Source organism: Oncorhynchus tshawytscha, linkage group LG08 (genome assembly GCF_018296145.1).
Source record: "Oncorhynchus tshawytscha isolate Ot180627B linkage group LG08, Otsh_v2.0, whole genome shotgun sequence".
In the NCBI taxonomy this organism is placed as follows: Eukaryota; Metazoa; Chordata; class Actinopteri; order Salmoniformes; family Salmonidae; genus Oncorhynchus; species Oncorhynchus tshawytscha.
This window is the reverse complement of record NC_056436.1, coordinates 62,246,714-62,269,578: the sequence shown is the minus strand read 5'-3', so window position 1 is coordinate 62,269,578 and position 22,865 is coordinate 62,246,714. Positions and strand designations below refer to the sequence as shown.

At 43.3% G+C, this 22,865-nt stretch overlaps 1 protein-coding gene across 1 annotated transcript; it reads left to right on the top strand.

The window, feature by feature from the left end:
• Nucleotides 1-874: 874 nt before the first annotated feature.
• Nucleotides 875-22,321, top strand: LOC112256142 (protein phosphatase Slingshot homolog 3). Its single transcript, XM_024429161.2, has 17 exons — nt 875-1,055; nt 1,401-1,561; nt 3,346-3,383; nt 3,612-3,798; nt 4,583-4,698; nt 4,842-4,910; nt 6,507-6,572; nt 8,320-8,502; nt 10,878-10,971; nt 11,351-11,479; nt 12,000-12,046; nt 12,173-12,319; nt 12,544-12,744; nt 13,981-14,146; nt 20,671-21,126; nt 21,236-21,334; nt 21,429-22,321. Exons 2-17 carry the CDS (start codon nt 1,514-1,516, stop codon nt 21,621-21,623), a joined length of 2,241 nt encoding a protein of 746 aa, XP_024284929.2. The 5' UTR covers nt 875-1,055; nt 1,401-1,513; the 3' UTR covers nt 21,624-22,321.
• Nucleotides 22,322-22,865: the final 544 nt, after the last annotated feature.

The following is a 22,865-nucleotide window of genomic DNA, read 5'->3' as shown; positions in this document are numbered from 1 at the left end:
CATTGCACATGCGTAGTACTTGCAATCGATTCTAGACGGAGATGCTTCGCTCCATTGTTGATTTTGTTTTTGCATAATGTCAGGACGATATTCCTTGTTGTTGACCTATCTATGCTTTCACTGCCTTCACGTATTTCTGGACATCCAACGTCAAATGGATGAATAAATAGATACTCATAATCAAATGATCAATATGGAATAAATAAAAGTGAGTTGGAATTGACATGTTTTAATTAGTTTAATTTAAGAAGGCAAGTCAGTTAATAACAAGTTCTTAATTACAATTATGGCCTACTGGGGAACAGTGGTTTAACTGCCTTGTTCAGCGGCAGAAGGACAGATTTTTAATTTGCCAGCTTGGGGATTCGACCCAGGAACCTTTCGGTTACTGGCCCAACCACTAGGCCGCCCCAAATAAATGTATGAATATAGTTTGCTAAAGGCATACATCAGTTATACAACAATTAATATGGTTCTGGAAAGTAGCCTACACTAGAAAAAAAAACAGAATAACCGGATTGATGCAGATAATTCACAAAAGTAAAACAACATCATTTTGAGATCGATTAGGATATTCTTTATAATATAGATCTTGTCCTTTCCCCTTTAAGAGAACCATTCCTCCATGCCCCTCCTTGTAAGGACATGTTTACTTTTCCGTGCCGATATGTTTCTTCCTGGTTCCATTAAATAGTAAAACTCTCCTTTAATTTGGATATCAGAGTGGAGCAACTTTTGCCAAAGCGAATGATTAAAAATAGCTGTCTATCGAAGCTGACTGCGTGTGAGGGAGAAGCGTCCAAATACAAAATAAGTAGGCATTTTGTCGGAAGCAGGTAATAGAGGAACACTTGCTCGATCGTTCTCATCACTTTCACGCTTGTTTTTAGCTAGCTAGCATATGGATCAATTGCCTATCGACTGTAAGTTACGTCCTGACTAGCTTGTTAGCTAGCACAGCTTGTTGATTTGTAGTCGATCAACAGCACTGCCAACTCAAACAATTGATGCCTTCCGTATGACATGAACTCCATGTTCTAGCTTCTCAAATGTTGGTATGTTTCACACACGACTAGTTAGCTAGCTATTGTTTAATTGTAACTAATATATATATATATATATATATATATATATATATACACACACAATGTTTTGGGGGGGATCTTTGCGTGTGATGTGCACTCGAGCGCAGTACAGCCCACGATTATTTTATAACCATACGTGGACATTGTGAAGGAATGCTTGGCATGTCACTACAATGGCTATCTTCCATGTGATGCCTAACTTTAACGTTACGTTTTAAATGTCCATTTACGTCTCCTCCACTATCTAGGTTGTCTGCAGAGCATACGGTATCTTTAGAAACAGGTATTTGATAATCCGCTCCAACTACGTTCCAGATTTGTGATTACATCCTCACCACGCCCACCCTCCCACATATTTGAGGAACCCCCCCTGCCCGCGTCTCGCAAGGCGCTTGTGAAGAACCTGCGAACCGAGCCGTGTTTTTTCTATGGCTCTGCTGACCCTGCACCGACCCCCGTCCATCTCCACGGCTCCGGTGAGTCCCCTTTCCCGCGCACATCTCAACGTAGAAATACTAGACTTTTTATTTTCCATGACATTGCCTTCACATCATAACAGTGTGCGATTTGATGCACTGGCTAAGCCTGCTATTGCCTATTCATCCATAATATATTTTCTTTGATTTAATGAACAACAATCATTTCCTGACGCTGTCCAATGTCCTGCTTGATGTATTTATTATATTCTCGATGTCATCAGACAATTGTACCCTGTGGATGTCAAGGATCTTTGATGCTCCCTGGTAGAGAAGATGGCATAGCCTCTGGAAGTAGGGATACTGAGGGTGCTTCAGCACCCCCTGATAAATCACAATAAATCAAATTTAAAAATATGTTTTGTTATTTAAAATTGTTTCATATATTGTTCCACAAAATTAGTGCTCTAGGCCTTTATTACTCCTGTATGAGCGGAGAAAACTACTCGTCAGCAGACGGAGAGATATTTCGTACCCCCGTGCCCCACGCCTCAACAAAATATTTCCTCTGCACCCCCCAGACAAATGTCAGCACCCCCACCTCAAAATATCGGCCATGTAGTGATAAAGCAGATAACTAGAGGGCACAACATGCCATATATCAGTTCTTCCCAACCCTCTCCTCGTGGACCACCCAACATTTCATATATGTGTCCTAGCCCTGAACTGGCAAACCTGATTCAATTAGTCAAGGGCTTGGTGATAGTTGACTAATTGAATTAGGTATGATTACGGTCAAGGTACATTATGTCACAGTGTATCCTTATTTGTGGGTGACTACAGTAGTCAAATCTACTCCTGCTGCCTAACCCTTGATACCACCACACAGACAGTGTTCCAAATGGTAACACTCATCCTTATGTCCTTATCATTTCTCCCCTCACTCTTTCTGTATTTCTCTTTCACTTCTCTTTAAACATTTTAGAGCAACTTTTAACAGGCTCATTTAAACGCTGTTAATTCCATGGCCTCTTTGGTATGTTACGAGTGTGCCAATACATCAGGCACCAGTTTCACTTTTCTGTTCCCAGCTCCCCCAGGCTGGTGGACATAACTTTGCCCCCTGCATTCCACTGTCATTGAGTCTTAAATCTCTACTACTGTTAATTCATTTTTTTTCTCCTTCTCTCCTCCTTTCAATCCCACAACGCTCCTCTCCTGTCCTCTCCTGTCCTCCTTGTCTCCAGCACCCCTCTACTCTTTTTGTTGTGTCTGTCTAGACATGTCAGTTGCATAACAGGTAATGTTACTGTCTCAGGTTTCACTCACTTACACTGCTAAACCCCACTCCCTCTTGCATTCTGTTCTTACTCTTTTTCCCCCCCCTCTCTGTTTTGTCTTTTCTATTCCTCTGTTTCTTATCCCCGTCTCCCTCCTTTCTCTGTGTCCCTCGGTCTTTAACTTCCGTAGTTGTTTCCTCTGCCTCTTATCTTTGTAGCTGCACATTTTACAAGTGATCCTGCTCATTCTTTCAGGACACGCCACTTTAGATTTCTCCTGTAATCAATGGAATGACTCTATAATTAAAGAGGTTTGTCACTCTGTAATCAGCAGACTTTATCGTGTAACAAAAGATGACATATTTATCAGATTGTAGATTTTCACAGTGAAGAGTTTATAGCCTGGTCCCGGATGTGTTTGTGTTCTTGCCAACTCCATTGTGGTCATTGTCAAGTGAAGTTTGGCATGGCAATGATTGACAGGGAGTTTGCATGATAGCCCAAACGGACTGGCACTGGCTAAAGGTTTAGTGAATTAATCATCTTTCAAATAATTTCTTGAAGGATGAAAGCATTCCAAGAAGAGGGAGACTTCAGAAAAGGTATGCTTTTTGTTGTTGTTGGACTTTTGGTTGTGAATTAAATGTTTCTATAGTTTGGATAAAATAACTACAGTTGTGATATGTATGTTGTGAACATTTGAACTTGCAGAGAAAATGTTTTTAATATATAAATATATATATTTTTACAATCATTCCTGCACAATAACATAATATACAATTGCACAGTAATTCATAATACAGGAATAATAATTAAATCCCCCATAACAGGGAGAGCTTTGCTCTGGTCAAGGGGGCCGTCCTTCTCTTGGAAGGAGAGAGGGAGGAGCCTCATGAAGAGACATCACCCAATCACTTTCCTTCACCCCTGAAGCTGGGGGGCGGAGCTTCAGACACACAACACAGACATCTGCATGCCATGGTGTCATTACTGAGACCAGAGGACACTATCAAACTGGTGAGACCCATCAGATGTCACATGACCACCGATAGAATAAGCATACAATGGATAGGACCGGCATTGTGTGACGGTTTAAACTTGGGTCATCTGTAGTCTACATACCACAACAATGTGCTAGTGCTTAGATAATGCCTGGGCATCAGCTTATGGGGTTAATGCAAGTCTTCAGCTCTCTCATTAGCCAGGGTTACTCATCACTGTTACATGCTTCACCAAACCACCTCTGTTACAATTGCATGACAATAACAGGCGCGATGCACTGAGTAATGTCATGTTAAAAGCATCTACTAACAGGTCACATTCATGTAATGCTTTTCACTAGGTCTCAAAGCTCCTTACATTATAGCAAGGATGGTATTTCACCCTATACGCCACCAACATGTAACATCATAGATCTGGTCCCAGATCTGTTGGTGCTCTTGCCAACTCCATTGCTCGTTGTCAAGCCCAAACATGTTTGGCATAACAAGGAGTTGGCGTGATGGCACACACAGACTGGCACTCATCCACTAGTAACATCCACCTACACATTCATAAATGCCCTTTACCTCTCTCTCACCCCTTATTATGCTTAACTGTTCGCTTATCTCACTGTTCTTCCCTCTCCTTCCTACCTCCCTCTCCTTCCAACCTCCCTCTCACCTCCCCCTCTTCTCCTACCTCCCCCTCCCTCTACCTCCCCCTCCCTCTCTACCTCCCCCTCCCTCTCTCTTCTCCTACCTCCCCCTCCCTCTCTCTTCTCCTACCTCCCCCTCCCTCTTACCTCCCCCTGTCCTTGCAGGCGGTGAGGTTGGAGTCAGTGAGTCCAGTCAGAGTGAGGTATCTGATTGTGGTCTCCACCCTCGGTAACAAACAGGAGAGCATTCTCCTGGGCATGGACTTCCCCGACACAGACAGGTGTGTTCCATGCTGTAACCATTAACATGTTTCCATGTATACATCAGATGGGTCTAGACTAGAGAACGACGTGTGTTAAAAATAAATCTAGTATATGTTGCCAAAACCGAGGGATGAAAACAGTCTGTCTCTGTGTGTTTCAGTGATCAGTGTACTATCGGTATGGTTGTGCCCATATGGAGTGCCACACAAGTGTACCTGGACGGAGATGGGTAAGAAGTAGGAGAAAACCCACTGCCATTAGAAACAGAGAGAAAAATGGATGGATTTCCTGAGAGCAGGAGTCAAATGAGGAAACTAGGAAATGGCTAGCTGAGCCTGTTCCACGGTTGGCCTGGCATCTTGGAGGCTGGCCAGACATAATAATACCAATGAGTAATCTGTCTCTGTTTATGTACCTGAATTACATCTGTTTCTGTCACTATGTCACCCCTTATGTCAACACTTAACATCTGCATTCATCACATACAGTGCATTCGGAAAGTATTCAGACCCCTTGACTTTTTCCACGTTTTGTTACATTACAGCCTTGTTCTAAAATGTATTAAATCAAATTCTCATCAATCTACACACAATACCCCATAATGACAAAGCAAAAATAGGTTTTAGAAATGTTTGCCAAAAAAGGAAATATCACATTTGCATAAGATTTCAGACCCTTTCCTCAGCACTTTGTTGAGGCACCTTTGGCAGCTATTTGTCTTCTTGGGTATGACACTACAAGCTTGGCACACCTGTATTTGGGGAGTTTCTCTCATTCTCTGCAGATCCTTTCAAGCTCTTTCAAGCTCTGTCAGGTTGGATGGGAAGCGTCGCTGCACAGTTATTTTCAGGTCTCCAGAGATGTTTGTTCGGGTTCATGTCCGGGCTCTGGCTGGGCCGCTCAAGGACATTCAGAGACTTGTCCCGAAGCCACTCCTGCGTTGTCTTGGCTGTGTGCTTAGGGTTGTTGCCCTGTTGGAAGGTGACCCTTCGCCCCAGTCTGAGGTCCTGAGCGCTCAAGGATGATCAATGGAAACAGGATGCACCTGAGCTCAATTTTGAGTCTTATAGCAAAGGGTCTGAATACTTATGTAAATACATAAGGTTTTAAATTTGTAATAAATTTGCAAAAATGTCTAAACCTGTTTTCGCTTTGTCATTATGGGGTATTGTGTGTAGATTGATGAGGAAAATGTTTTATTTAATCCATTTTAGAATAAGGCTGTAACGTAACAAAATGTTGTAAAAGTCATTGGCTTTGAATAATTTCCAAATGCACTGTAAGTACTTTATAAATGGTTTGCTAACAATGTGTTGACTGTAAAGTTTATATAGTGCTTTTGGCTGTTCTGGGATGTGGTCAGGATTGTGTTGCTCATTAACCTGAGTGTGCAGGAGTGTCGGCTCAAGCAAGAAGTTTCCTTTTACCACAGATCTAGGATCAGATTACTCCACCTCTGATCTTAACTAGGAGTATGAAAGAGCTTTTGAGGACATGTTCAGATCTGGAGCTAAATACCCCCCCCCCCACCCTCCAAACAGCGTTAGAGTTTTGATTTTGTAGCCCTGCCTGTTCTGTGTAGTTGTAATGTAGAAATAATATGTAGGGTTGGGCTCTATCCAGAATTTCATACCGTTTCTGTACTATACTTGGGAATACTAGTAATAGGGCTCACATGCTGTGTGTCTGTTTGGTACAGACTGTCTTTGATCTCACACCCACAGACTGGTTTTCTGCCATCAGCAGGCTCACAAAGTTAACGGTGTTCTCATTCTCACACCATCCATCTGTCTTGCACACGTTCTCTCTCAATCTCCCTCCTCAGTGGGTTCAGTGTCACGTCAGCAGAAGAGACAAGAATCTTCAAGCCTGTTTCCATCCAGACCATGTGGTAGGTTTAATTCAAGCCTGTTTCCATCCAGACCATGTGGTGGGTTTTATTCAAGCCTGTTTCCATCCAGACCATGTGGTGGGTTTTATTCAAGCCTGTTTCCATCCAGACCATGAGGTGGGTTTTATTCAAGCCTGTTTCCATCCAGACCATGTGGTGGGTTTTATTCAAGCCTGTTTCCATACAGACTTTTATTCTGTTTCCATAAAGTAAACACACACACAGTATTCTTTTTCAGTACTGTAATAGAATGACCTATAACCTCTACGCTTTCACCTGTCATGGCTTTGCCTCTTCCCCTGTGTAGATCCTGCAGGGGTGGGCAACTCCAGTAGTCGAGGGCCTTATTGGTATCACACGTTTCAGTGGTGTAAAGTACTTAAGTAAACATACTTGAAAGTTCAACTTAAGGAGTTTTTTTGGGTAACTGTTAATGTAATTTAATTATGCCAATGTGCTTTCATCAATTGAAAGCCCTTAATCTATTTTATGAGAATTTCTAAAATTTCTTGTTTGCATAAAATAGTCGCAGACCAGTCTTTCAATAATAGGTAATATAATTTATTCTCGGAGCGCGCTACCACTTAAACACGTGCAGCAGTTTATATACAGATCATGACGTCATTTCATTGCTTTAACAGAATCCCCTCCTCTCGACCGGGACAAAGTGAGGTGAAAAGTTCATTCTAACTTACTAACACACTCCCAGAACTTTTGACCCCTCAACATTATCGATCACCACTGAACTGACTGTTCTAATTAATAGAAAACCTAGGAATGCACTCACTGTCTTATCTAAAAACCCCAGAGCTAAGTTTCTGTAGGGTCAACCATAGGCTAACAACCTTATTTGTTTACACAGTCCCCAACCCATTCGTTTCTTCCTAGTTGGAATGGTGTTCATTAACTTTAATTACTCCTTGTCCGTGCCACACAATCCCTTCTTATGAACTCATATTGTTAATCAGATTTAATAAAACAGTATAAGTTTACTTAGTTACAATTCTTATTTAAAATGATTTGTTCAGTCATTTAATCATAATTTTCCCATCAACTGTAATTTTATATTTTTGACTACTTTTACTGAACTACATTCTTAAAGAAAATTCTGAATTTTTTACTCCAAACATTTTCCATGATACTCAAAAGTACTTGTTACATTTTGAATGGTTAGCAGGACAGAAAAGTTGTCTAATTCACACACTTAATCAAGAAAACACCCCTGGTTATCACTACATCCTCTGATCTGGCAGACTCACTTAACACATGCTTCGTTTGTAAATGATGTCTGAGTTTTGGAGTGTGCCCCTAGCTATCGGTAAAAAAAAAAATATAAGAAAATTGTGCCGTCCGATGCCAATTTTTCTCCCCAGTTTTGTGATATCCAATTGGTAGTTAGTCTTGTCCCATCATCGGAGGAAACATCGTAAAAACTGGCGACCATGTCAGCGTGCATGCGTCCGGCCCGCCACAGGAGTTGCTCAAGTAGTATTTTACTGGGTGACTTTTACTTGAGTCATTTTCTATTAAGATATCTTAACTTTTACTCAAGAATGACAATTGTGCACTTTTTCTCCATCCCTAGCCAACACAGCTGATTAATGAAATTGCATTCTAAACTGAAGATCGTGATTAGGTGATTATTGGAGTCAGGTGTGTTAGCTGGGGCAAAATTGTGACGACAATCAGGCCCTCAAGGACTGGAATTGCCCACCCCTGCGCCTAATGTGTCTGTCGCTGTCCCCAGGTCTGTGCTGCAGGCGCTGCATGGCTGCTGTGAGCGGGCGGTGAAGGGTGCAGTGATTCCAGGCTGTGGGCTGGACTGGGCCCAACACTACTATGGGCATGTGGAGTCTAACCGCCTCTGTCTAAACGAGTGGGGCGCTATGACAGGCCTGGAGTCAATTAGGAGGGACAGCGCCGGACAGAGGTGTGTGCACGTGTCTCTATTTATTTTTGACACCCTAGGGGGCGCGGCAATGTTGCCTGACCCTGAGCTCCCTGCGTGAATTGTTTGTTTATATTGCTTTGTTTTTATAGTTATATCGTTACATTTTTGTTTCGTTTTATCGACATTCAGTGCGTCTCAAGTTTAACAGTGTATTGTTCTTGGCATTTGTGACGACCTTAATCCTAATCGCTGTAATATGCGGAAAACTCTACCGGAGGTTGTAGAGATTCCGTGAGTAAATCATCCACCATCACGTACTCATGAGTTTATGCTCACACTCCAAAACAGCATTGCCGTGGTTGTTCTACAAAGTCAAAAAGGGGAGCTAAGAGCCGAGGCTCAAGAGGTGGAATCGGGAACACCGTATGGAGGCGGGGAAGCCGTCACCCGCTCTCGAGAAAGCTCAAACAGCATTACCTTGCCCGATGATAGTTCTACAAAATCAAAAAGGGAACTAAGACGAAGCAAGGCTCAAGAGGTGGTATCAGGAACAGAGTACGGAGGAGGGGAAGCCAACACTTGCTCCCTGTTCCTGATACCACCTCTTGAGTCCTGTGAAATGTGCGGTCATTAAATAACAAACTGGATGAGTTCGCGGCAACGGCTACGTTTGAAGAGGACTTTACAGAAACGATGGTTCAAGCAGGACCAGGCTGTATCACGACCGGTCGTGATTGGGAGGCCCATAGGGCGGCGCACAATTGGCACAGCGTGGTCCGGGTTTGACCGGTGCAGGCCGTCATTGTAAATAAGAATTTGTTTTTAACTGACTTGCCTAGTTAAATGTGAACATTGATGGATACACTGTCTATAGAGCAGATCGAGACAAAACGTCACAAATAAATGTCTTTGTAGATAATACTTGGGTCACGCTGTGTAATGTAATTGGACAAGTGTGCACCAGGGACCCATCGGGAACATTCTATCTACCACACGAGTTTGGACAAATTACAATTATTCTGGTCTGTGCCTGGACCTACGAATGTAAACAAATATGTGCTGGTATTCCCAAATCCTCTCCTGTCCAGATAAGAGAACGAGGTGGCCTCATGCTTGTTAAATATTAAGCCACACAAAGCACAGGGCCCAGACGGACCATGGGGCAAAGTACTGTAGGTATGCTCCAACCAGCTCAAGGGAGTGCTCACACGACTGTTTCAACTCCTAATGAGCACCTGTACAGTGCCAAAATCCTGGATGGTGTTGACCATTGTACCGGTGCCTAAGAAGTCAGGGGCCAAATGACTTTCGACCTGTGGCCCTGACACCACTTTTGGACAAATGCATGGAAAGGGTTGTTAGTAAGCACCTTAACCTTTCCATAGCAGATCACTGGACCTGTTACAGTTTGCCTATAAGGCACAGAGGGGGACTGAGGATGCTACCCTGACCTTGGTGAACATCGTGGCTAGTAACCTTCAACATGCAAAATCACATTTTACTTTTTGATTTTAGTTCAGCTTTTAATACAATGCAAATACACACTGCTGAAACGACTACTGGACCTGAATGTCAACGGAGGCCTCGCAGGTTGGATCAAGGACTTTTTAACTGACCGCCTACAGTGGGTCCTCATGAATAGGGCACCCGCTGTTGAACTGACCCTGAACACAGGGGTGCCCCAGGGGTGTGTCCTTTCCCTGTTCTCTATCTACACTAATGAGCTGAAGATCCAAGGAAGCAATGTGAGCCTTTTCAAGTATGAGGATGACATGGCTCTGGTAGAAGTCTCTTTTTATTTATTTTAAAGCAAGGTAATGCCTGTTCTTAATCAGGAAATTAAAGGGGTTTGGGGTCAGCCAGGATGTTCTGGAGAGGGTGTACAGCAGCTTGGTGCATCCTCACGTTCAATATGACCGCCTGGTAATCTGAGCGTGAGGAGCAAAAGCAAATTGACCAGAATAGTGAACACAGCCAGCAAAGTAATTGGTCGATCACAAGCACATTTGAGCATTCTGTTCCACAAGGCAACCAAAAAGAAGGCACCGGCTGTCGTTGGCGACCCCTCCCACCCTCAGAGTTTTTCGCTCTGTCCGGCACTTCGTCATGGCCACGAAGAATGTGTCCAAACATGAATTTGTTCCTTGTGCTGTTGGAATACTAAATGCAAAGTAAATTGTATATGTACTGATCTATCCAGTGCAGTTGGGACAGTGGGCGGTTGTGAGTGAATGTATTAATGCCCTCAGTGTACAACATGATGGACTTACTGGTTTAAATGTGTATGATGTGAGAATGTATGTGATTATTTTAATGGAAAGTGATGCCAAAGTAAAATGTCCATCCTGGATAGACAAAGTTTTATTCTGTCTGTGCGTTGGGGAAGTGGGTAGTGATACTCTGTCTCTGCACAGCTCGACGGAGAGGGTGTCTGTGGAGAGGCAGATCAAAGAGGAACTCCGAGACATCATGAGAACAGAGGACCTGGAGAATATCACCTCCAAACAGGTACCACAGAGAAGGACAAGACGATGGGATGTTATATATTGGAACAAGCCCCAAAGTATGCAAGAAGACCAATACTTGTCAAGGTCACGGACAAACAATGGCTGACATAGCTGTCTGAAATACAAGTAGAAGTAAATAAATTGTCTGGTAATATAGAGGCAGTCTGTCTACAGTCTGTGACCTAAATTAATGACTTGAAGAGTCTTGTGTCCGGATCTATGACACCTCACTTGTAACACAAGCCATTTGAACCAGCCAAGTCACAACCAGAGCTCAATAGCCCCTTATAACCTTGTGGATGGATTGAATTCTCAGAGGGAGCAAACATGGTGTTGTGCTGTTGATCAGTTGGCCATCCTCTTCCTGTCTCCTTCCCCAGGTCCGCAGTGCCCTGGAGGCCAGGATAGGCATGGATATGAAGAATTACAAGGAATACATCGACAATGAAATGATGGTCACCATGGCGCAGATGGACAAACCCTCCAAAATATTTGACTATTTGTTCCTGGTGAGTCCCATCTGACTCTGTCACATTTGACCTTTGGCTTATGCCACTTGGCAGTAGCCCATAACCACAGCTCTGGAATCAGATGCCACTCAGCAGGAGCCACTCAGCAGTAGCCCCTAACCTTATTCATGAGGAGGTTGAAAAGAGTATATGACACTGGACCAGTTAAGTTGTAAGGAAATCTCCTCAGGGCTGATCATGACAGGAAGTACATTTTTAAATGTTTACATTTGAGTCATTTAGCAGACGCTATTATCCAGAGTGACTTCCAGTAGTGAGTGCGTACAGTTCATACATTTTGGTACTGGTCCCCCTGTGAGAATCAAACCTACAACCCTGGCATTGTATGTGCAATGCTCTATCAACTGAGCCACAGGGGAAGTGTGCTGCAACCAAGAGTATGTCAAATGACTCGAACTTCCCTTTTCAGAGCCTAGTGTTTACAGTTGTTGAATATAAAGCTCTGGCCCTCTAGTGTCCTCGTCTTCCGTGAATAAGGCTCTGTCTCTCTCTCTTTTAGGGGTCTGAGTGGAATGCTGCCAACTTTGAGGAGCTACAGAAAAACAAGTAAACCTTTAATTTACTGTGTTGGTGTGCGTGTGCTCTTATTGACTTGTATAAGGTGCGTGTGCAAACGAGCAAGCCAAAGTGTTGTGTGGTTGCTGGGTAACTAAGTTTCTGCCGATGTTTCAGTGTGGGATACATCCTGAACATTACGCGGGAGATCGATAACTTCTTCCCAGAGTCCTTCAGCTACATGAACATCAGGGTGTACGACGTGGAGGCTACAGACCTGCTGTCCCACTGGAAAGACACATACACCTTCATCAACACAGCCAGGTAGTCCCACCCTCCTCCTCTCTCGCTCCTATACGTTCTCCCTGCATTGTAATGTAACGATATGGCTTTGACATAGATTTGTTTTTTCTAGAAATCTTTTTTTACTGTTTGAATGTTTTGTAACGTTGTGCCCCCCTGGATAAACCAGCGACAGTCTCACAAATTATGACACTCCATCGTAGTCGCACAATGATGACACAACCCCTCTCTCTCCCCCTATACAGGCAGAGTGGCAAGGCGGTGCTGGTGCATTGTAAGATGGGTGTGTCTCGCTCTGGGTCCACAGTGGTGGCCTATGCCATGAAGCAGCAGCGCTGGCCCCTGGAGGTGGCTCTGTCCTACGTCAGGGACCGCAGGCCCATCGTCCAGCCCAACGTCGGCTTCATGAAGCAACTCCACACCTACAGCGGCATCCTTAACGCCAGGTCAGCATATTCATTTATCGTTTGTTTGGTTTGTGTGTGTGACATTTTTTGTTATTATTTCACCTTTATTTAATCCGGTAGGCTTGTTGAGAACAAGTTCTCATTTACAACTGTGACCAGGCCAAGATAAGGCACAGCATATTGACACATACAACAACACATGGAATGATCAAACATACAGTAGAAAAAAGTCTATATACAGTGTGTAAATGAGGTAAGATAAGGGAGGTAAGGCAATAAATAGGCCATGGTGGCGAAGTAATTGCAATATAGCAATTAAACACTGGAATGGTAGATGTGCAGAAGATGAATGTGCAAGTAGAGATACTGGGGTGCAAAGGAGAAAGATAAATAAGTACAGTATGGGGATTTACAGATGGGCTATGTACAGGTGCAGTGATCTGTGAGCTGCTCTGACAGCTGGTGCTTAAAACTAGGGAAGGAGATATGGGTCTCCAGCTTCAGTGATTTTTGCAGTTTGTTCCAGTCATTGGCAGTAGAGAACTGGAAGGAAAGGTGGCCAAAGGAGGACTTGGCTTTGGGGGTGACCAGTGAGATATACCTGCTGGAGCACATGCTACGGGTGGGTGTTGCTATGGTGACCAGTGAGCTGAGATAAGGTGGGGCTTTACCTAGCAGAGACTTATAGATGACCTGGAGCCTGTGTGTTTGGTGACGAATATGAAGCGAGGGCCAGCCAACGAGAGTGTACAGGTCATGGTGGTGGGTAGTATATGGGGCTTTGGTGTCAAAACACCTAGGTATTTGTAGTTGTCCACATATTCTAAGTCAGAACCGTTCAGAGTAGTGATGCTGGCTGGGCGGGCGGGCAGGTGTCCAAAATGTCCAAAGAAGGGCCTGAAGTATACAGAATGGTGTCGTCTGCATAGAGGTGGATCAGAGAATCACTAGCAGCAAGAGCGACATCATTGATGTCAGAGAAGAGAGTCAGCCTGAGAATTGAACCCTGTGGCACCCCCATAGAGACTGCCAGAGGTCCGGACAACAGGCCCTCCGATTTGGCACACTGAACTCTATCAGAGAAGTAGTTGGTGAACCAGGCGAGGCAATCATTTGAGAAACCAAGGCTGTTGAGTCTGCCAATAAGAGTGTGGTGATTGACAGTCGAAAGCCTTGGCCAGGTCGACGAATACGGCTGCACAGTAATGTCTCTTATCGGTGGCGGTTATGATATCGTCGACATCACCTGTATGTTCACTGTACCCTCCATTCCAGTCAGCAGCGCCACAGCGCTCTCTGGAGGCGGATGTCGCGAGAGAAGAGAAAGAGGTCTGCTGCTTCACACAGCAACGAAGAAGAAGAGGAGGAGGAGGAGGAGAGTGACGAGGAGGATGAAGAAGAGACGGAGAGTCCGGATGAAGTTGATGAGGCAGATAAAGAGGTAAAAGTTACACAATGTTTATGGTTAGGATTAGTGCTGTGGTGATCATTCCATTTTGTCAGTCAGTAACTGTCATGTGAATGACTGCCGGTCTCATGGTAATTGACCTCTAATTAACATAGACACACGTTAAGCATCTCCAAAGTTTACAGACCGCTGATGTTCGCCTTGAGAACATCTACATTTTTTAAAGTCTAATAAATCCATTTAATATACACCCTCACAGTAAATCCATTATTTTAGGCAGGTCTTAAGAAACATTATAATATGAAGAAAATGTATTTCAGAATTTCATATTCTGAGTTGGTCTACTGTATGTTATCTGGCTATGCGCCATGCCAATGGCAGCCAAGGCTGTTCATTTAGCAGACAAGATATGCTTAATTCCCGTGACATTATTTTATATTAAGAAGACTATAAGTGGACATAGCTGAATAAAATACATATTTTTCTCATACGATTGCCGAGGGAGTGCAGACATGAAGCGGCTGTTCTGTGTTCAGAGTAAAAAGCTATCATGTGAAACCGCTCCGTTTCTAGCCCAGACTGCACACGCTGTTCATTCGTCTCTCATTCACAAGTGAGAATAGTCTCACCCATCAGACTATTCTATTTAATATTGTCTTTACATATTAGGGCTGTAACATGCGTTATTCTAAAATGGGTTAGTTTGTTTTTTATCTCGTCAATCTACACACAATACCCCATAATGACAAAGCAGAAACACAGGTTTTTAGCAAATGTATAAAATAACTGAAATTACATAAACATAATTATTCAGACCCTTTACTCAGTACTTTGAAGCAGCTTTGGCAGCGATTTACAACCTAGTCTTCTTGGGTATGACGCTACAAGCTTGGCACAGCTGTATTTGGGGAGTTTCTCCCTTTCTTCTCTGCAGATCCTCTCAAGTTCTGTCAGGTTGGAGTTATTATAGGACTATTTCTCTCTATACCATTTGTATTTCATATACCTTTGACTATTGTTCTTATAGGCACTATAGTATTGCCAGCCTATTCTTGGGAGTTGATAGGCTTGAAGTGATAAACAGCACAATGCTTGAAGCACAGCGACGAGCTGCTGGCAAATGCAGGGAAGTGCTGTTTGAATGAATGCTTACAAGCATGCTGCTGCCTACCACCGCTCAGTCAGACTGCTATATCAAATCATAGACTAATTATAATATATGGTATATATTGGTATATGGTATAATATAGTAACACAGAAATACGAGCCTTAGGTCATTAATATTGTCAAATCCGGAAACTATCATTTCGAAAACAAAACGTTTATTCTTTCAGGGAAATACAGAACCGTTCTGTATTTTATCTAACCGGTGGCATCCCTAAGTCTAAATATTGCTGTTACATTGCACAACCTTGAATGTTATGTCATAATTATGTACAATTCTGGCAACTTGATTACAGTCTTTGTTAGGAAGAAATGGTCTTCACACAGTTCAACGAGGCAGGCGGCCCAAACTGCTGCATATACCCTGACTCTGCTTGCACAGAACACAAGAGAAGTGACACAATTTCCCTTGTCAAAAGAAATTCATGTTAGCAGGCAATATTAACTAAATATGCAGGTTTAAAAATATATACTTGGGTATTGATTTTAAGAAAGGCATTGATGTTTATGGTTAGGTACACATTGGTGCAAGGACAGTGCTTTTTTTCACGAATGTGCTTGTTAAATCATCACCCATTTGGCTACGTAGGCTGTGATTCGATAAATTAACAGGCACCGTATCGATTAAATGCAACGCAGAACAAGTTAGATAAACTAGTAATATCATCAACCATGTGTAGTTAACTAGTGATTATGTTAAGATTGATTGTTTTTTATAAGATATGTTTTTAATGCTAGCAAGCATCTTACCTTGGCTCCTTGCTGCACTTATATAACAGGTATTCAGTCTGCCACGTCTCCTCGTGGAGTGCAATGTAATCGGCCATAATCGGTGTCCAAAAATGCCGATTACCAATTGTTATGAAAATTTGAAATTGGCCCTAATTAATCGGCCATTCCGATTTAATCGGTCTACCTCTAATTGCAAACTTGGCAGATTGAATTGGAATAATCATGACATGTTTGGTTTTCGATTGCATTTGTCAGTGGTTAGAGGGAAAATAGAATGCAGATTACCAGGCCATTAGCGACTTAACGACCATTAGTAGCCTACGAAACCTGCTAACGCCCATCAGCACCTTTCATTTATAGACAACTGTTTTGGAGCCTAGTTACCTTGACTTAATGGTCACGTGGGATTTGACTGTGGTCATTTTTTATTTAACCTTTTATTTTTATTTTACTAGGCTAGTCAGTTAAGAACAAATTCTTATTTACAATGACGGCCAACCAAAAGGCTTCATGCTGGGATTAAAAATATAGGACAAAACACACATGACGACAACACTACATAGAGACCTAAGACGACAACAGCATGGCAGCAACACAACGACAATATGGTAGCAACATGGCAGCAGCACAAAACATGGTACAGACATTATTGGGCACAGACAACATCACAAAGGGCAAGAAGTTAGACATCAATGCATCACGCAAAGCAGCCACAACTGTCAGTAAGTGTTCATGATTGAGTCTTTGAATGAAGAGATTGAGTGTTTGTTGCAAGTCGTTCCAGTCGCTAGCTGCAGCGAACTGAAAAGAGGAGCGACCCAGGGATGTGTGAGATTTGGGGACCTTTAACATAATGTGACTGGCAGAACGGGTGTTGTATGTGGGGGATGAGGGCTGCAGTAGATATCTCAGATGGAGAGGGGTGAGGCCTAAGAGGGTTTTATAAATGAGCATCAACCAGTGGGTCTTGCGGCGGGTATACAGAGATGACCAGTTTACAGATAAGTATAGAGTGATGTTTCCTATAAGGAGCATCGGTGGCAAATCTGATGGCCGAATGGTAAAGAACATCTAGCCGCTCAAGAGCACCCTTACCTCCCGATCTATAAATTACTTCTCCATAATCTAGCATGGGTAGGCTGGTCATATGAATCAGGGTTCGTTTGGCAGCTGGGGTGAAATAGTGATTACGATAGAGGAAACCAAGTCTAGATCTGAATTTAGGCTGCAGCTTTGATATGTGCTGAGAGAAGAACAGTGCCATCTAGCCATACTCCCAAGTACTTGTACCTAAAGTTCTATACCCTCAGAGGTAGTAATCACACCTGTGGGGAGAGGGGCATTCTTCTTACCAAACCACATGACCTTTGTTTTGGAGGTGTTCAGAACAAGGTTAAGGGCAGAAAAAGCTTGTTGGACACTAAGAAAGCTTTGTTGTCGAGCGTTTAACACAAAATCCGGGGAGCGGCCAGCTGAGTATAAGACTGTATCATCTGCAAAAAATGGATGAGAGAGCTTCCTACTGCCTGAGCTATGTTGTTGATGTAAATTGAGAAGAGCGTGGTGCCTAGGATTGAGCCTTGGGGCACACCCTTGGTGACTGGCAGTGGCTGAGATAGCAGATGTTCTGACTTTAACACTGCACTCTTTGAGAGAGGTAGTTGGCAAACCAAGCCAAAGACCCCTCCGAGACACCAATACTCTTTAGCCGACCCACAAGAATGGAATGGTCTACTGCAGGTATCTCCAAACTGGGGAATGCCGTCGGGGGTATGCCAAATTAAAATATATATATATTCTATTTAAAATGTTCTTGTTTCTTCACATTTTCAAACAGTACATTTCATATTTTCCAACGGGGCTATACGTTTTGGTTTAGTTTCTCTTTTTTTTTCTCCTCACCTGAGTAGCCTCGTTCCACTGCCAAAAATAAAATCTAGTGTTCAGCAAATTAACACAATGTCAAATAACATCCAATCACATTAACTGTTACTCTCTCACGGGAAACCTTCACTCTTGCGCAGACATTTAGAAACGAAACATGACAATTTGCAAAATAAGCCACGGGAGTTTTTTGAGAGAGAATAAAGACTACTTTTGAGTAGTAAGATGTATAAAAGCAACAGATGCCATTTAATACGAAGAGGCTGGAAGCGACTTACATTGTGAGCTACTGAGTGGCTAGGACAGGCAAGCCCCATACTATTGTGGAGGACTTCATTCTTCCTGTTGCTGTGGATATGGCTGGGGGAAAAGGCCCAAAAAACTATACAGACAATGCCTTCATCAAACACTGTTTCACAACACATGAGATGTTTTTAAACAATTACTGCTTCACATACAAGCCATTGAATTATATGCGTTACAGCTGGATGAGTCAACAGATGTGGCGGGCCTGGTACAGCTCCTGGTATATGCCGTTACATTTATGGGGGGTCAATTAAGGAAGACATCCTTTTCTGGAAACCAGGACAATATGAGAGGTTATTTTTAAAGTACTGGACAGCTTTGTGGCGTCAAATGGACTTTGGTGGTCAAGATGTGTTGGTATCTGTACTGATGGCGCAAAAGCCATGACAGGGAGACATAGTGGAGTGGTAACGAGCGTGCAAACAGTTGCTCCCAATGCCACTTGGGTACACTGCAGCATCCACCGAGAGACTCTTGCTGCCATGAGAATGCCTGACAGCTTGATAGATGTTTTGGACACTACAGTGAAAATTGTTAACTTTGTTAAAGCAAGGCCTCTGGACACATGTATTTTCTGCATTATGCAATGATATGGGCAGCGACCATGTAACGCTTTTACAACATACAGAAGTGCGCTGGTTATTGTTGTGGAGGATCGTTACAAAATATAACACTTACAAGAACTTGTGAATTCAATATAGGCTTTTAATACAAACATATCAGAAGCCTAGATGGTCTGCGGAACACACACTTTTCCAGAGCACTGGCTCTGATTTATACACATACAACATATGAGTCCATCCCACATGCAAATTAAGTTATTTCCCTCAGTCCATCTGCCACCATTATATCCCAATCTGTGCACCATGCTTGTTCACGCCAAATAACGCCCATATCTGCTTTCAGTCAAGTTATAATGGTGACAGGACCTCTTCATGTCCCAAAAATAATACATGCCCATCTTATCCTATGGGCCCCTTATGTTTAGCTTGTCCTTATTAGGACTAGTAGACTGTGTCTCTTCTCTTCATGTCCTATGTCTATAGTCCATCAGTTGGTCATTTGGCTGACCCCCTCCTTTGTATGTCCCTCTGACCTTGGTATGTCCAGCTGTCCTATGCTCTCATGGCCTTACTTTGGTTTCCTGTCCTATACAATAGACAATGCATTTTACCAGAATGGCAAATGCACTCTAAGTGTATCTTTCTCTTGTGGTACAGTATTATGTTTCTCCCTATATGTACATCTTGCTCCCACATTATCAAGGGACAAAGTATTGACAAAGTATTTGTTTTGTGTTTTCTTTGAGATGCGCTTAGTTTTGTTTACTTGTCTGACTGCTTGCATGATGAGTTTCTCACACGACTGGCCTATCTGGGTGGGGTTTTTTCTCACCTGAGTTATCTGAATCTAGGATTACAGGGACTCTCCGCAACTATATTCAATGTGCGTGACAAAATTGAGGCTATGATTTAAGAAGTTGGATCCCTTTTCTGTCTGAATTAACAAAAACGACAAGACAGGCCTTTCCATCATTGTATGTTTGTTTTTTTGTGTGTGCAAATGAACTCAAGCTTACGGACAATGTCAAATGTGATATAGCGATGCACCTGAGTGAGCTGGATGCACAATTACGCAGGTGCTTTCCCGAAATGGACAACAAACTGGATTCGTTATCCCTTTCATGCCCTGCCTCCATACCTGAGCAAAAGAGCCTCATCAAAATTGCAGCAAGCAGTTCTGTGAAAATTGAATCAGAAGCCACTGCCAGGTTTCTGGATTGGGCTGTGCTCAGTTTCATCGTGCCAAGTACTGATGCAACCACGTACTTATGTGAGATTGGCTTCTCGGCCCTCACTAGCATTAAAACAACTAAATACAGGCACAGACTGTGTGTGGAAAATGATTTAAGAATGAGACTCTCTCCAATACAAACCAACATTGCAGAGTTGTGCATCCTTTCAATCACACCCTTCTCATTAACCTGTGATGAACACAAATAAGGTTTTATATGTAAGATGGCTAAATAAAGAGCACAATTATTAGTGCCCTGGTCCTATAAGAGCTCTTTGTCACAACCCGGCTCGTGGGAAGTGACAAACTCATTCTTATGTTTAATAAATGTATTGTTTGTGTGTGGCAGGCTTACAATGATGGCAAAAAAAAACATTTGAGAATGCGCTGAACCTGGTGCTAGAGGGGGAACGCAGCTGGAGGTTGAATGTTTGAAGGGGTACGGGGCTATAAACATTTTAGGAACCACTGGTCTACCATATCAAAAGCTTTGGCCAAGTCAATAAAAATAGCAGCACAACATTGCTTAGAATCAAGGGCAATGGTGACCTCATTAAGGGCGTTACTCCTGACCGTCACCGTAACAGCCCTAGTTAGGATGATATTGTCAAGATCCGGATTATTTGTATTTTGAGGTGCAATCAAAAGACTTCTCTCTCAATCTCTGTCTTGACTAGGTATTTGAAGAGCCTGCCCCCAAGGTTGAGACAGACGCTTCACTCACGGAACTGGCCTCCCCACTCACGGAACTGGCCTCCCCACTCACGGAACTGGCCTCCCCACTCACGGAACTGGCCTCCCCACTCACGGAACTGGCCTCCCCACTCACGGAACTGGCCTCCCCACTCACGGAACTGGCCTCCCCACTCACGGAACTGGCCTCCCCACTCACGGAACTGGCCTCCCCACGGAACTGGCCTCCCCACGGAACTGGCCTCCCCACTCACGGAACTGGCCTCCCCACTCACGGAACTGGCCTCCCCACTCACGGAACTGGCCTCCCCACTCACGGAACTGGCCTCCCCCTCTCACGGAACCGGCCTCACGGAACCCCTCCCCTCACGGAACCGGCCTCCCCACCCACGGAACCGGCCGCAGCTAATCCCCTTATCACTGTACACGACAGTGACAAGGTAGGCAACCTCTTACAAGTGTCATGACAAAACCTTCTCAAACATTTATATTACATTGAACCAATGTCAAAACCAACCTGTTTATCCATCTTTAATATCCTCCCTCTAGGCGTCCTCTCAGAGCCCCAGTCGCAGTGGCAGGATGAACCTCTTCTCTCTCATGCAGTCCATCAACGAACTGGACGATGAGGACCTAAGGAATGAACAGGTAAGAGGAGGAAAAGATGGAGAAGAGGTGAAAGAGAAAAGAAAGCAACCATTTTTCTTACCCTTTCTTACCTTTTTATTATTCGGCGATGTAGATTGCCAACAGTCACCGGCGGTCTCCAGGGCAGCGGAGGCGGAGTCATGGACGGAAGGGCCTCATGCATCAGAGGGCCCATGTGGACGGTTCACCTGAGCCAAGCAGCCTATCAGGTCCCAGAAAATGTGAAGGGGCGGGGCCAAGTAAACCTGAGTCCAGGGAAGGAGATACCAAGACGATGGAAGGGCGGTAGAGGGAGAAAAGGGGAGAATGGATGGAGAAAGAGAAGCCTAGAGTAGACACTAATAGGAAGAGATGAAATGTTCTGCCTTCTTTCAAGCTATAAACATGAAAGTATCACCCAAAGGTATTTATATACATCATACTACTTGAGCCTTGTTCACACTGCAGGCCTTAAAAGCTAAAATCAGTGTTTTTCCATTCTGTTTTGGAATACTGACTGTCCAAACAGCAAGTTACAAGCAACCAAATCAGATTTGTTTGTTCAGACAGCAGTCATTTGCTTACATGGCTACACTAGCTGTCATAGCAATGATGGGTGTGTGTGTGAGCAGTGGTGTAGACTGATTCACTCATTTGTTTGTAAACAATTAACAAGCTTGTTAGCTACCACGTTCTTGTCAAACTAGTCAGTGGCTAGTGTCAGTGGCTAGCAAGCAACAAGATATGCCAAATAAGTCTAAAAACCATTTGCGGGCAAATAAATCCGATTTGACCGTTCAGACACAAGTTGCATGGCCAGGAATCTGATTAGTACCTGATTTCAACCCACCTACGAAGGTGTTTTGAAATGTGGCTTGAAATATGTTTGTCTGTTCCTACTGCAGGAAAAAGAACAGATTTGAATCGTATATGCATTTATTTTAGTTACTTCAAACTGCCAATGTGAACAAGGCTTTAGTCTCCCAACTAGCATAGTGTTATACACGGAGTATACAAAACATTCATCGGGGCAAGGACTCTACAAGCTGTCAGGCGTTCCACAGGGATGCTGGCAAATGTTGACTTCAATCCTCGCCACAGCTGTGTCAAGTTGAGTGTGAAAAACCCAGCAGCGTTGCAGTTCTTGACACACTCAAACTGGTGCACATTACACCGTTCAAATGCACTTAAATATTTTGTTTTTCTGATTTCACCCACTGAATGGCACACAAACACAATCCTCGTCTCATAGCTTAAAAATCCTTCTTTAACCTGTCTCCTCCCCATCATCTACACTGATTTGAAGTGGTGACATCAATAAGGGATCGTAACTTTCTCCTGGATTCACCTAGTCAGTCTGTCATGGAAAGAGGTGTTCCTAATGTTTTGTACACTCCGTGTATAATTTGATTATTTAAGTGTCATTCCTTTTGCACAATATTTCATTTTAGGTTCTTTTAATGTATCAAACGAAAACTGTTCCCCAACACATTTACTCCATTGGTAGTGATGGCTCACTTTGTTTATGTCACTGCAGTATTATGACACCAAT

What these genes read in the sequence shown, in the direction of transcription:
- LOC112256142 (XM_024429161.2), top strand. Translation starts at nt 1,514, where the DNA reads ATGGCTCTGCTGACCCTGCACCGACCCCCGTCCATCTCCACGGCTCCG. An exon ending in GTGTACCTGGACGGAGATGG is followed by an intron (nt 4,911 to 6,506) that starts GTAAGAAGTAGG and finishes CTCCCTCCTCAG; the next exon opens with TGGGTTCAGTGTCACGTCAG. An exon ending in AGGACCTAAGGAATGAACAG is followed by an intron (nt 21,335 to 21,428) that starts GTAAGAGGAGGA and finishes TCGGCGATGTAG; the next exon opens with ATTGCCAACAGTCACCGGCG.